This window comes from Cariama cristata, unplaced genomic scaffold, assembly GCF_000690535.1.
Source record: "Cariama cristata isolate BGI_N322 unplaced genomic scaffold, ASM69053v1 scaffold20963, whole genome shotgun sequence".
NCBI lineage: Eukaryota > Metazoa > Chordata > Aves > Cariamiformes > Cariamidae > Cariama > Cariama cristata.
The window spans coordinates 1-15,473 of NW_009606925.1; the positions used below are offsets into that span (position 1 = coordinate 1).

The 15,473-nt window shown below is 44.1% G+C and overlaps 1 protein-coding gene across 1 annotated transcript in view; it reads left to right on the forward strand.

The window, feature by feature from the left end:
• The first annotated feature begins 1,260 nt into the window (after nt 1-1,260).
• Nucleotides 1,261-15,473, forward strand: part of LRRC48 (leucine rich repeat containing 48) — a 14,979-nt gene continuing 766 nt past the window's right edge. The window contains exons 1-10 of the mRNA XM_009696552.1: nt 1,261-1,436; nt 2,841-2,957; nt 4,494-4,660; nt 5,205-5,351; nt 6,505-6,624; nt 7,533-7,645; nt 8,941-9,115; nt 11,912-12,043; nt 13,329-13,399; nt 14,188-14,311. Of these exons, the coding sequence (XP_009694854.1) occupies nt 1,280-1,436; nt 2,841-2,957; nt 4,494-4,660; nt 5,205-5,351; nt 6,505-6,624; nt 7,533-7,645; nt 8,941-9,115; nt 11,912-12,043; nt 13,329-13,399; nt 14,188-14,311 (1,323 nt within the window). The 5' untranslated portion in view covers nt 1,261-1,279. The remainder of the gene's footprint in view (nt 1,437-2,840; nt 2,958-4,493; nt 4,661-5,204; nt 5,352-6,504; nt 6,625-7,532; nt 7,646-8,940; nt 9,116-11,911; nt 12,044-13,328; nt 13,400-14,187; nt 14,312-15,473) is intronic.

Here is a 15,473-nt window from a genome sequence, read left to right on the forward strand (position 1 = left end):
CCCACCTGTGTCAGAACCACCCTGACCGGCAGAGTCAATGTCCCCGTGCCGGGCCCCGCAGGACCTCGGGGTGTCGGGGACGTGGCTCTGCTTCCTAGGCCTGGGCTCCGGCTGGCTGTGAGCAGCAGTTTCTTGTCTGGGTGGCTCGCACTGACACCCACGGGTGCAGTGAGGTGCTGACCTCGTGGTTTGATTAGCTCTGTGGAACCAACATTGACTAAAGAGACAACGGACAAATACAAGGAAAGTAGAAAGTCTGGCGCGTCAAGGATGAATAAACCCAGAACCTGCTACTCCTCGGTCTGTACCGAGCACAGCCATAAAGAGGTTTGGTTTCTTAATTAAAAGCCATGATGAGGAGAGAACTCTCTAAATGCAGACGTTTATCTTTCCTGTCCTCCTATGCAAAAAATCAGCAGAACTTCTGTAATTATAGACATCTTACGCAAGCAAACGTCGATGATTCAAGTCCTTCATAGTGATTCATTAACTGTGCACAGTTCTAGAAAGATAAGTATTCTCATTGCCTCCTGGGCAACATTAAGGATATTTAAATGACAAAGCCAGGACAGAAAGCTTTGGCTGACAGAATTGTCTCTTTCCCAAAGCGAAGGTGTTTGTGTGCAGTACTAGATATTGACCGAACTTCAGATTTCTTCAGAAAATTGCTGTTATTGTTTATAATTTTTCCTCCTTCCTCAAATTTGTTTTCACTTTTGTTATGATGTTAGTGTTTAAAATTTAGTGAACTGCAGTTATTAATTTTCGTATGCTATTAAAAGATGACTCTTACTCTATAAAGCCAACTTGACTATAATAAGAAACTGGCCTTTTAAAACTAGATTAAATGGCGCACAGAGCCTTGAATATGCCCTCTTCATGAAGATAGGTTTCAGCAAGAGGTGACTGCCATGCGATGGACAATTACTGCTCATAGGTGCTGCATAGGGCCTCTTTTCCTGGTCTGTTTATCTGGCCAAATTCTGGCATTCTTCATGTAAAACACTCAAACGTGGTGTGAAGTTTGTGTGCGATCATGCCTGGCCATTTTACAGGGCTGGGGCTGTAAGGCTGTGCTTAGAGTCGAATCAGTGACTTCATGACAAAAGTCAAGTCTGTCTTTGATACCAGCTGTGGGGTATTAGATCTTCTTAATGCTCAGCTCTGCTCTTAAATCCTTGGAATTGTCATGCCTGTTCAATGAAAGTTGGAAATAGCAGCCAGGCAGTGATGTTATTTATTTTTCTTTTCTGTCCTTTAAGGCTGATACCATCTAAAAATGAGTCAGTTATACAATAGCATTGAGCCAAACGTTATTGATGATGAAATGGTTCAGAAAGCTGTTGAAGAGCAGTGTCCAGAGGACATAGGAAAGCTTGCCAGAAGGGAAGGTATTAACTTCAAGGATGTGACGGAGCTACAGCTTAGTTTTAGAAGTGAGTATCAGAATATATACTTTTTCTTCTTCCTCTTTTGTTAGAGGGTAATAGAATTAAGCATGAAGTGGCTAACTGGCAATTAAACAATCATGATTAGCTTGGATTTGTTATGTGAAAAGTAACATCTGGACTTACACTTTTAGTCATACCTGTATGAAGCAGTTTCATTAGAGGGAGCTGGGTGCTTCTGCTGATGGGTAACTTTAAAGCTGCTTAACGTAACGCTATTATTGTCACTGCTATTCTTATTTAACATTTATATTGTGGTGACACCTACAGGCTACAGGCCTGTTGGGCCCTGCTGTACATGGGCAAATCAAATCCTGGGCAGGCTCCGCCATCGCTGGCGATTTTGTGAGAGCTGTTTGGGAGATGATGGTCATTACAGTCCAGTTCGGTGGCTTCCTCCGGTCATCCATAGCATTATCGCAGCTTGCCTCTTACTGTCAAACCGGTCATAAACGTGCATCTGAAAAATGAAAAGGAAGAACATTTGGCTCAATATTTGAGTATTTTGAGGGTATGTAATTTCATGGGCAAAAATCTGCTTTTCATTATTCGTTGCGTGCTCCAGTAAAATGACGCGTGTATTACTTGAGTTCTTTAGAACAGGCTCCCTGTTACCTGATCCTGCATGTAGTTGTTTGCAAATCCAAAATATAGAATATTTTGTGCGTGCAATTCCTTGCTTTACTCTGCACTCACTAAACAACAGTAGCAGCAGAGCAGGTAATGAACTCTTCTGAGAAGCCATTGAGAGGGGAAAGAGAGTTGGGAGTGAGAATGTTCTGTGTTTTCTGTCACCTTGGCCCTAATGTTTTGCTGTAGTGCCTAACGGCTTGCCCTTGTGATTCTGTTCTTGGAGAAAGCTAAATGCAGGGATATTGATTAGTTCTAAAGTGCAGCCTTCACAGAAAGAGTAGACCCCAACTTGCTCTCCTGTCATGAGGATCCCAGGAGCAGGAGAATAATTTACAAAAGCAGTAGCTGGCCACCACTAGCCTACAAATGCGGAGAAAAGCAGAGTCTCATCCCAAACCTCCTGCTTGGAGCTGGAAAGGAAAATGAAGGTCAAGACCTCCTGGCAGTGGATTCATAAAGCCACTCTTGACTGCAGAGCCATAGTCAGCATCCCCTCAGCGACTCATTGGCATCGAGCTGATGAGCAGTGTGCGCTGGTGCAGGACGCTGAGGTTAACTGGCCTGTTTCATTGGAAACTCGTCCAGCTAATGGACCTCTCAGCTCTCTAGGGCAGTCATCACACACTATCGTAATCTGCTGAAAATCGTTTTGGAGGTAAGACTGGACATGTTTTCCTTGTGCAAGATAGCATGTCTGCTAAACTGAAAGCTGTCTCACCTGAAAAGCAATTCTCTTTTATATTTTTCCTGTGGCTTTAGATATCCTGGAGATTGATAATCTGTGGCAGTTTGAGAATCTGACTAAGCTGCAGCTGGACAACAACATCATTGAGAAGATAGAAGCTCTGGAGAGTCTGGTTCACCTTGTATGGCTTGGTAAGATACAGGCATATGAGGTTGGATGCCTTCACAGGTGCAAAGCAATCTGCGATAGAGTCAGGATGTCGCCTTCCTTCTCAAACACAACTGATAGGAGCTTTCCCAGGGAAGGCTGTCAGCTGTCTGTGTGTTTCCTTATTTGACTGTCAAATGTCAAAATGCCTGAATATCAGAGCTGCAAAACAATCCTTCAAATGTTTAAAAACTGGTTTTAATACGTTTAGTGTGGCAGGAACAGGAAGCTGAGATTTCAAGGTTGTTTCCAGGGTTCATACTTGTATTTGCAGGTGACTTTCAGAAATATTTATGGAAACACCTCTGTGATTTAGCAGTCTGTGTTCTGTTTTCAAAGCTAAGGCAGGCACTGCAGAGCCTAGAACCCCCTATCTTTACCCCTATATGCTTAAGGGCTTGTCGTCATGGCTGTCCCAAGAACTGCCCATCCTTAAAGTCTTATGTGACTACTTTCAACTAAAAACTCAGGGTGCTGATAGCAGCATCACACACTGGTGCAGGTTTTGATGCTGGGCAGATCAATGTGCTTGCTGCTCCAGATGCGTTGCTTAGAGCATTCTCCGGGAACTGCAGCCACATTGCTGGCTGGCACTGTAAATATATCCTCAACCGTCTTTGAAAATAGCATGCAAGGTTTTGGTTCATAAGCACGTCTTGAAATGTCTAATGGGTTCTTCTGCCCATTGTTCTGCACTGTTCTGCTGCACAGATGACTAACGCACTCCTGAATCAACAGCTGATCGCCACAATGGAAGCAGAGAGTTTTGAAGCACACGCATGGGTTTCGTTTGCCCAAAGGCCACAGTGGTTTGGCACCTGCTGCAAGAGTGTCTTTTAGCCATCCAGGGGCTGGGGTGATGCAATGGGCTGGGATGATGCAGGCAGCTGGTGAGCTCATCAACCGTCTTTGGACTCCTGAATTGCTCAGTACTAGCATGAGGGCAAAGACTGCCCTTAGCCATGATGAATGTAGGTGTTAGGATAGATGTTCTGGCAGGGTAAGAGCGAAATAGCTAAAGTGAGTACACGCCTTTGCATACCTCCATGACAACAGGGCGATTGCGAGCATGGAACTGGCATGTGGTAGTCCTACGGGAACGACTGTGACAGTGGGCATGGTGTGGCAGGCGAGAGCCTGCAAGAAACAAGGCAGGGAATGTCAAATTTGTCACAGAAATATCCCCCTTTTAGGACATTTTCCCACCTCTTTTCTTGTATTTTGGGTTTCCCCATAAGGTAGAAATCACTTTCAGCTTGTGTATGTGGACTCTGCAAGGAATACCTTCAGCTGTTCCTCTCATTTAAAAGTTGCATGGACAGTTGGAAGGAGGAGATGTGAATAAATGATGATTTAGTGCCAAGCATTTCCTGTGGGACACCGAACACCCCTCAAGAAAATACTGTACATAAACTCCTAAATCAAGAACCAGGCTAAATGCAAGGTCTGAATCAAGGCATTCTGCTAGAAATAATTTAACTTTTGCTTGTAAAACTTTTGGTTTCTAAACTCTTCCCCAGACTTGTCCTTCAACAATATTGAAGTAATTGAGGGCCTGGATACCCTTGTCAAACTGCAGGACCTCAGCCTCTACAATAACAGAATATCTAAAATTGAGCACATGGACACATTGCAAGAGCTGCACATTTTCTCCATAGGAAAGAATAACCTGACCACTCTGGAAGATGTGAGTGCTCCCTGTCTTTGCAAATGTTCCCTGTCAAAGGATCAAATATTCTAAAACTGACATTTGCCACTGTGTCCGAGTCCCTCCTTAGAGGAGAAAACTCTCCTTAGGATTTCATTGCCTCTGTAGTCTAAGTTACGGTTTTGGTAAGCTGTCCCGGTGCTAAGTGCTTACTTCAGCTATTTCTCTTTGAGATTATTGACTGTTGGGGGCCTGGTTCTCTTACTGCTACAAGCCTTGGCAAAATTCCTGTTGGTTCTCATGAAAGCTAGAAAAGGAATAAGTAGCTACATATGAGAACAGGAGGGAGTGAAGACTAGGATTTATTTGGGGTTCTTTTGAGAAGAACCAGTCTTTGGTTGAGAAGAACCAAACAGGGTACCCATGATTTGTCCACCCCATCCACCTTCTCTCTACAGCCGTTGGTTATATATTCACAATGTGAATTTAAGTATTTCCTGAAAGCACTACAAACTCATAATTTAATGTCACCTGTAATAAAAGCAACAAATTTCAGTACAGCATCTCTTTCCCCTTGGCATAGGTGATCTATCTCAGGAGGTTTAAAAACTTACGGGCACTGAATCTCACTGGGAACCCTTTCTGCGACGATGAGCAGTATATGCTGTTTATTGTCGCTCATCTTCCAGACCTGGTATACTTGGACTTCAAGCTCGTGAGTGACACCACAGTAAGCATTTCTGCATTCCCTGCTTGTGAAATCAGGCAACAGCGTCTTACAGAGCATTTGCTTTGTTGGTATGCCAGCAATATTCCAGCATTTGGGGCAGTGTTTATTCTGCCTCCACCTAACAGCTGTGAACCTGTAGGCCAAATTCTATCAAATCTGACAGAGAGGTAGAGGTGTCAGAGGCATGATGTCTTCACAGATTTTGTGAAAATCAGCAGCTGTGTGTGGGAGAGAGGCCAGGTTAATGTTGCCACAGAGAGGCTGCAGTGTGATTGCAAGCTTTCTGAGAGATCAGAAAATCTCAGAGGAGATCAGTCTTGAGACATGGATCCAAGGGAAAGGAGGCTTGGTGGTCCTGCTGCTCACTGAGCAATTTGTTTCAGTAGCAGATGGACAGACTATCCAGGCAAGCAGGTGCCATCAAATGCACTTCCCGCTCTTGATTCCTGAGAACAGGACAGTGCAGCCGCACCGGCAACCCCGGGGACTGCTTTTTGAGCTCAGGACTCAACGGAACAAAGAAGGTTTATTTTTTTTGTTTGGCTTTTTTTTTTTTAACTAACCAAAGAACATGATTAATCGTAAATTTGCTTGGCACAGAGCAGGAGCTGTACTTGGAATATATGTTACTCTTACCATAGACTGGAAAGGCTTTCCAGGTCACTGAGTCCAGTCCCTGCTCATACAGACAGTACGTCATAGAATCGCGTACATAAATTTGTCAAGCTTCAATTTCAAGCCAATTAGGTTCTTGCCCCTGCTACCACCTTGCCATCCACTCCTCCGAAAAGCCTTCTCCTCCCTAGTAAATGTATTCAACTCGCTAGCTCGTCAAATCACAGCTCAAATTCTACAAATCAAAACAGGGCCTCCTGCTAAAAAAGAAAAAACAACCCTAAAGATGAGGAAATGGGGAGAGAAAAGTTTCCTGGGACTGAACGAGCTCAGATGCATTGAATACATATGCCAACAAAAAACGGGATGAGAAATGGATTAGAAACTTTATAAGCAGTTTAATAAAAAGCCCACAAAGAAATGGAGATGCAGGTATCACCCAGGTGCATGTTCTAGAAAGATCAAATGCTAATGCCCAGATTTGTTGAGCAATGCTGGATCATCTAATAAAAATATTTTCTTTGTTTGCATTTCTCAGCGAGAAGTTGCAGTTTTAAAGTACCAAGATCTTACTGAGCCGTTGGAACGTGAGGAGGCTCGGGCCCTGGCTCAGCTGGAGGAAAACCAGGCAAAGCAGAAAGAGCTGGAGTACCACAAGGTATGTTTTCTTTGGCTGGTTGTGTATTGTCTCAGGAGAAAGAGGTGCAACACATACTGACTTCTCGTTTACCTGCTCGAGGATTTAATGAGAGGTTAACATTGACTGTGCTAAAACTAAGGCTAGGATTAATCTCTATGATCTCTGAATCTCATCTTTTGAAGGAAAACAGGAACTGCTGCGCAATACACATGACGTGGGGGAACATAATTCTTTTGGCTGAACAATGAAACTACAGATATAGACCCTGCAAAGCTAAATAGTAAATCATACCCAAGGATTTTATCAGCCTGGCGTGAGATTAAGAAAATTGCAGGTCTGAGGGAACTGTTAGCATTTTCATGGTGCAGTGACTTTTTTTTCTCCTTCACACTAAGTTAATGCTTTTCATTAGTTTTATGGTTAAAGTCTTCAGGGCTTTCAGAGATCACTGTAGTCCTATGAACAGACTGAACAAGACCAGGCAGAATGGTGCTTTCAATTATGGTCTGGCTCTGTATTCCAGACCTCTATAAGATCAGACTGGCTGCAGAGCAGGAGGCAGTTTAGTGACAGGGAGGACACCTGCAGCTCTTCCCTCCGTCCCTCCCCAAAGTCCACTGACTCCTTATCTGAAAGGCTTAATAGCCTTGCAATATATGGTGGTATGTGATAATGTCTTATATAAGATTAAATGGTGTTTTCTGTCCTTAGGCTAGAGAGTTCTAGTGGCAAAGCCACCGGGATGGTTTTCACTTCAGTTGCGGTGTGCTTTCATGGCTTGGTTGGTATATCTATTGTGTTGGTATAATGCTGTCTGCACCAGTCGTCTTCTGCTGGTAAAGTGCTTATAGGGGAGACACATCCTGAGGACTCGCAGCAGGTTGGCACTCTTTATTTTACTTACATTGCTCTGATTCTCTTCAAAGACAGCCTTTGTTGAGTACCTGAATGGATCATTCCTGTTTGACGCTATGTATGCAGAGGATACAGAAGCTGCCAAACTGGCTTACCTCCCTGGAGTGGGTGACCTGCTGCAGGCATATCCTTCCTGGGTTCAGAATACCTACAGCTCAAAGGTAATGCCTTGAGTTAAGAAGGAGGTGCATCCACAGGGACTCTTCATCCGTTGCTTTTGTCCAGGGCTGAAAGCTACATTGATCTCGGATCTGAGACAGTCTGTATTCAATTTTGGAATGGTACCAAAAAAACCACTGCAAGACCGTGAGACCACTGACAGCTTTAAGGCTTGATATCTCATGAAATATGAGGGCTACAAACAAATGGTTTATATTACAGGCAAGCTGGCCAACCCAGCTTGAAACATCCCGTTTGTAAAACCACGCGTTTCCATCACCAACAGGTCATGAGATTCCAGCATTTTAAATTCTCACCATTGTAATTACCATATTCCTTTTCCTTCGCTTGAATCAAACACAATTTCGGCAGCCTTCTTTTCTGACCCTTCAAGAATCAAGGCTTTGTACTTTCTTTAAGTCTGGAATCCACTTAAAGTTTAAAATGAGCTATGAGATAAATCTCTGTCAGTTAGGTTGTAAGAGTGCAGTCGCTAAAATCATGTTGAAATTGAAGTAGTAGGAGATAGGAACAGACTAATCAGAATGATACGAGTCACATATCTCACAACCTGCCAGAGCCGGCAACATGAAGTTTTCAGGCCAGCACTTTTTTCTGATCATTGCTCCTACATGGGGGATCAGAAAGCAGACACTTTTTTTCCTTTTTTCTTTTCTCATTCAGATTAATAGAGCATTGTCAAGGCCAGTAACTTGACCTTCCTTAAAATTGCATTACACTGTTGGGGAAAAATGCATCACGGCTTAACTACAATAGACTCTAGAAACAATTCCATTGCCAAGATAATAGCAGAAGAAAAATGGACGTTATTTTTGTGATGCTACCAAGTCAGTAGTTTATTCTGTGCTCTGGCTGTAGGCTCCAGAGCTGTATTTATTAACTACGCAGACACTGTATTCACACTCGTGAAGACAGATAGGGCTGTATGCTTCATTCCGCTGCCGTGTCAGAAAAGAGTCAGAGAAGTATATGTATTTCCTTTTTTAACTCAAGGCCTTTTTCCCCCTCAAGTTGCCACAGCTTCCTCCATACCCTTAAGGCAGCAAAATCCTATGCATAAAATGTGAATGGGTGACCCAGTCCTTCCACAGACAAAATACTTGGCAGCCTGCTCCCAGAAGAACCACGGAGTTTACGTTAACAGTAGCTTGTAACTCTTGTTGCTCAAATTTGCAGAGGTAGAAGGAACATAGCACGTTGGTCCACTGAACAAGCGAAATGCCTTGACTCTGGTGTCACGTACAGGAAGGAGTTTGTCTCAGTTTGTGAGAAGCTGTTTAACTATGGTCTGAAAGAGCACGAAAAACGAGAAGCCGAAGTCTCTGATTTCTACGAAAGCCTTCATGAAGCATTAACAGCCAACCAGCAAGAAGGCAGAAAAATAATCCTAGACTTTGAAAATCGGAACAAAAGGGTAATGTTGTTATACTTTTGTTTGTTACCTGGTTTCTCTACATCATATGCCAGCTTTTAATTTCACTGAAAACAAGAGTAACTCCATCAAAATTAGGAAAATTATTCTGGATTTACACTGCTGTAATAGGAATCAGTACTTGATCCCTAACGGCAGAATCACAGCATGGTTGAGGTTGGAAGGGACCTCTGGAAGTCATCTGGTCCAACGTCCCTGCTCAAGCAGGGCCACCCACAGCAGGCTGCCCAGGACCATGTTCTGACATCTACCGAGTATCCCCAAGGATGGAGACTCCACAACCTCTCTGGGCAACCTCTTCCAGTGCTCAGTCACTGTTCTTTCTTTATGTGTTTTTTACAGTATAAATCTGTACCAAGAAAAATTGTTGCATTGGCTAACATAATGTCATTAACTAACATAATGTTAAAAGTTTTTTACTACTTTATGTAGGAAACAAATTTGGGGATTGAAGTTTCCACCCTTTGGGCAAACCACAACCAGCTAACACTGGCAGCCTTTATCTATACTGGAAATTCAGTGTAGGGCAAAATTAACATGTCATAGTGTTATCGTGTTGTCCACGAAGGTAAAGGTCCTTCAAGGCTTTACAGAAAAAAAGTGGCTAAACATGGTGGGGTATTTTTACTTTTTTTTTTTTGCCATCCAGAAAAGTTACTGGTCTTTAAGAAAATGGAAATGCGCAACCTTTCTTTTAGCTTAAATATTTTTGATGAAGTTGATTTAATATATATATATGTGTAGATTTATCAGATTTAATGCCATTCTCCTCCTCTTTGCGGCCTCCAATAGCTCTTTCTTCATTCAAAAAGGAGAAGAAAAGGAAGGAGATTGCAGGGCATTCGGTTTGTTTTCAAGTAATTTTCTGCTTCGGTTCATTTTGTCAACAACAGCTCAAAGAACTTTAACAAAAAAAAAAATTAGATAAAGTTATTGGAGTGTATTTCTAGTCTTTTTAAAGCAGCAACTATCTTTTTTCATTCTGCTCAACTACAGCCAACCATTGTGACTGCTAAGGGCGTAGCTTCTAGCTGGATCCCTTTCTAACCATGTATAATAGATGGATCATTATTTTGTTTCCATAGAAAAAGTAAAGGGGGGGGGACCGGACTAAAGCCTGGTAACGCTGTCAGCTGAGCAGAGCAAGTCCCCGACAACTGACACCGGGCAGAGTCACGAGCGCTGGCTCCTGTTGAAAACCAGGTCGCTTTTATTTAGGTGCCTTGTCACAGTTTGGCAGCCCGCTGAGTCACGATGCGCCCGGGTCCTTGAACCTTGCTGACTCATGCTGGCAAACGGACTCCGTCAGCTCTAGTCTCGACATGAGTTTGCAGCCTTACCAGAAGGCGACTTATAAAGGTTGAGATGCATATCCAGTTAGCTTGTACTTGGATTCCCAAGGTATCTTCCATTTTAAAAAAAAAAAACAAAAAACAAACAAAAACCACAAAAAAAACCACGAACAAAACAACAACAACAAAAAACCCCTAAAATCAAACCCAAAGAAACATGGCTGAGGCCAGATTTTGGCCTTTCGCCTTTGTCCGATGACCTGCAGGCTCAGCTACGGATTGAGCTGCAAGAGCAGGGCACAGTGGTCAGCGTGACAGTTTTCATATAAACACCGGAGGAGTCGGTGTCACACCAGAACGCTGGATTTTAACAGCATTTCCCCATTCGTTTAAAATTGCCGGAGGAGGTCAAAAGGTGCAGAGGTCCCAGCAGACTGAAACCTGTGAGCCGTTCTTCGGGGCTGTTTGGCTGGCCGTAATCCTTTCATGTAAGCTTGGGTAACCTGTAAAATAACTCGTCTCTCTGAAGTTGGTTAAGGAGCAAAGAAGCATTAAAGGCCTTGAACTTTGAAGTTATTGCTCCCAGAGGTGCGGCTTGAATGGCTGGGGAGCTTTTTGAACTTCCTAGCTTGTTTACGTTAGAAAAGAAGATACCTGGCTCTCCCCTTCTCCCCTTTTCACACTGCAAAGGCTGGGTAATCTAGTCCGTTTTCAGACACAAGCCTTGGCAATGATTTTCATCAGAATTCTTTATTTTAGCCCATTCCATTCCCTCTCAGGAGAAGTGGATTAGACATCTTAAAACATGTATATTTTTTTTTCCTCTTATTAACGTTGGATTGTTAACTTGTTTTGGACAGACTTGAAAATAATACATCGCTCAGCAGAAGAGGATTTTTTTTTTTTGATCCAAGAAATCATAAATCTTGTCTGATACAAAACTGACGTCAATATTTAATTCTGAAGGGCAATAAATCCTTGCTGTAAGAGGAAGGCAGGCAATGATAGGTATTCCATATTCAGAATACTAAATCCTGACCCTACGGAAGTCAATCAAGATTCTCCTTGACATGAAGGGGATCAGGATTTAGGCCTGCATTTCTTTCTGCGAAGTAACTGTTAATCTCTTCTTCATGGCCAGCAATGTCAAGAAACTAATTTTTTTGGTTTTTTGGTTGTTTTTTTTTGACCTTGAAATGGTCAACCAACCAAAGTTGGAAGCATAGAAGGGGCAAAGTCTTCTCCTGACTGGAGGATGAGGAAGCCTTTCCACCGATTCCACCGCACTGCCCCTGGATCGTTAGCGCAGTAGCATACCGCAGCACTCTTGACTACCCAATATGTAAATCTGGAGCCTTCCTGAATCATCACATTTCATTTCAGCTAATCAGCAACAGGAACTTTTCTCACATATGTAACAAGTTAATTAAATTGCAATGGAGTGCTGAACACAAACTATAAGTAATTTATGTATCTCTGTGTTTAGAGGCTGGATGAGATTCATAATGCCAGTAGTTATGATATTGCTGAGTCTAAACGAGCCGAGTACAAGGAGGACATACTTCAGCTGTCAGAAGCACTCATGACCTTGGAAATGCTGATAGCGGACCAGCTGGAGGTAAGGGTCAAGCACATACCCGAGAGACCTCACATCCAGGACGTGCGGGGGTCACTTTTCTGTTGCCGCACCCCTGTCTTTAATAGCCCATTGCACAAAGAGGGGGGCATAGGTCTTCCAGTCAGGTTAATGTTTTGTTTCCATCTTACTCTTTTCTCTGCTCAAAGTTGGTCTGGGTGAGATCGGGCCCTGGACGTCAATACATTGCAAGAGATTTCTGTTTCTCAGAGCGGAGCGCAGTACGTCCTTCACATCTATCCAAGCTGATTTCCTAGACTTTAGAGAAAGGGACTTGAGGTCATTCAGTCATTTTATAGGTGTGCGCGCAGAAGTCGCTGCATAGCACGGGGTATGCATTTGCGATTCTAGAGGTGTAATTCTTTGAAGCTGATCTTTGCTATGAATAAGATTACACACATTCATACTGCATTTGCTTGCATAATAGCTGCCTTTTTTTCTCCCCAGACTTTTCCTCAAAAACTGGGGCAGGGCTGCTAATGTGCATCTTCATTTAGGAAAAAAAAAAAAAAAGTAATCTCTTTAAAAATTAGCAGGCAGGAGCTGCAGCCTGTGTGCAAGCAGATGCAGCAGTTTGGTGAATGTGCATGACAGAAAGCAGCAGTTCAAAATGGGTTCCTCGCTGCATCAGGATTGTGCCTTTTAGTGTTTTCCGAATTGGTCCTCACGTAGCTGCAGTCACTGATGGAATGAGCAGAAGCATTTCTCCCTGCATCCCTTTCTGGATTTGCAGGATTCGGGTGGCTGTATTTGAACTGTTGTATCAAGACATTGAAGTGCCACACTTCACAGATTCTCCATCAGCCGTTTTGGAGAGAGGTAATGGGCAGCAGCAATTTTAATTTCTGAGGACTAAAACAAAAGCCGCAGTAAGCCCAGGCATTGGTTTTGCTTCCAACAAGAGGCTCTTCATACATACAAGGAGACTGCAGCATGGCAGTATATACATGGGAATGCAGCACTCTCCAGGCATTACTTAGGTGAGGGTAAAAAAGGATCAGCTGGCTTGCTCCAGGCACCGGGTAAAGGTATCATTCAGTCAACTTCCCTCCAAGAAAGCTGATTCTGGCTTTCTGTCCCTCAAGGAGGAAAGAAAATCGTGCAGCACTTTCAAAACACTGCTTCAGGCAGTTCAGTTTCTGACTGTGCTAGTAACAGCAGTGAGTCCAAATTATAATTGATTGTAGATTCTTCGTAGTCTCCCTGACTCCCTTTTATGTTTATGCAAGTTTTCATTGTAATATTTCCTCTTTTTCCCTTTGTTAAGGAACTACTAAAGGATTTTAAAAGAAACATTGCTGTCATAGCATCAACATTTGTTGAAAACGTTAAAGGGATATATCCTTTTGACAGTATGTTGGCCTGGACCTCCCAGTGATGTACATGTATCTCACCTCTAAATCCAGAAATGAGCCATCAGTATAGAATTTGGTATTTTCTCTTTTTAAATAAACAGAAAAGGTCTTTTCCCAGCTTTGCAGGAATGGTCGTTTAAGGTACGCAGCTTCTTTCTGTGGCGACTCTCGAGAGCACAGAAGGATCTAGGTTCTCCTGTGCTGAAAGTCTGTAGGATTTATGCAGCTTTCTCCCCCTTGGGAATCTTCCTTTCTCCACACAACCATGACAAAACCCTGGGAAGATCTGGTTAACCTGTTTTATATGTACATTCTTGCCACAGCAGCCAATGAAATACCCACAATTCTTGTTGAAGTTTCTTTAAATGCCCCTCATTTTTGAGTTGTTAATGTCTTCTGGAATACAGTGAGATGAGAATACCAAAGTGCTTCCATCACAGGTTATGCTACTTTAAATATAGAAATCTGTTGCCCTGTGTAAATAATTGCACCATTTTCAGAGCTTAGCTTATATCCTGGGGGGCTTCCTTCAATTTGCTTTGCAACCCTAGGCCCAGTCGCAGTTCCATGCAATGTAGGGCAGTGAGGATGAGCCCCACCGGGCGATTAAGAGCAGAAAGTGTGTATCTTGACATCACAGCAGCTTCTGGCAGCAGCCAGGCTCTTTCCTGCAGACCCGCCGTGGGGACACTCAGTCTCTAGTTACAGGAGCTCATTTAATCTCTACAAGTGAATGGTCTGGGCAGCTTTTTCCTTAACCATCTTCTGTACGATGACCCAGTGCCGGGACCTGGAAAACCGTCACCATGAAAAGCTGCTTGAGATCTCCATCACCACAGTGGAGAAATCAGTCAAGAATGAGCTTGACGAGGATTTGCCAGATGATGTTCGAATGGTGAGGGCACCACAAAAATTCATCTCTGCTAGGGAGCTGGCAAGAAGAGGAGGCAACAGCCTCTTCTCTGAAGGGACAAGATTTCTAGGAGGCTCAGTACCGCTAGAGCTGAGCCTAAACCAGAGCATAACCTCCTCTCAAGAGGCCCCAGTCGCTTGGCTGAACTGCACTGCTGCCGGACACCTCCGCTGAGTAGGAGAGAGGGTAACTGCACTGCAGGTTTGCCTGGGTGCTGCCAGAGCTGGGTGCTGGGGACGTCTCTCTCCTGCCTCCAGCACAACTCACTTCTCTGGCTGATTTCCAGACAGCCCCAGCCCAGCAGGCCCTTAGGCAGCATCTTTGCTGCACTCGCAGCTGGTTTTGTTCAGATTCTCCCTGCTCCCCCAGGAGAATCCGAACGCCGCTCTGACTTTCTTGCGCCGGGGTTCTGTTTGCCTCCATGATTTCAAAAGCCCTTCCTAGAGCTCCCCAGCCCATGACCTGATCTAGGGGCAGGACATGACGTTTCAAACGGAGCCTTCCACTGAGCCCTCAGTCTTGCTGTGCTAGCAAAGATCCCAGGAGCCCTTCAGAAAGCACAAAGCTCCAGTCAGCGACGCTGCTGACCTTTTTGCCTCTGTTATTCCTTCATTTAGTGGCTAAATGGCTCGAGTTTTGCATTCGCTGTGGTTTTGCTCTGTCCAGATTATCCCAGCCCCCCCATTACTCCAGGTAATCAAGAGCTGACAGACACAAAACAGACTCCTCAGCCCCCCCGGGGGAAGCTCCCTGCTTTATGGCCTGTGCAGATGGCTGCAGTTACGCACCGTTGCCGTGCACCCATTTTGCCTCGCTGCCATCCATTTCCACGGAGAAGCAATCTTCATTTGCTCAACAGCTGCACTTGGCTGCAGGAGAGAGTCATTACGGTTTAGCAAAGCCACCCTCCATTTAGAGCCACGGGGGAAGTCACCGCTTCGATTAGAAGCTAAGACTCTCCAAAAATGAAGATTTACAGCCAGTGCCACCAGTGCAAGAGACCCTTCCAAGTGCAATTTTTTCCTTCCCACACCTGCTGGGCCAGGCGTGCTGGAGCATATGCAGCCTTGCTTCAACACCAGCTGCCCGCAGGGCCCTGCCATGTGCTGCAAGGCAGCCCTGCCTGCGGCGGAGCGCCCCGCAG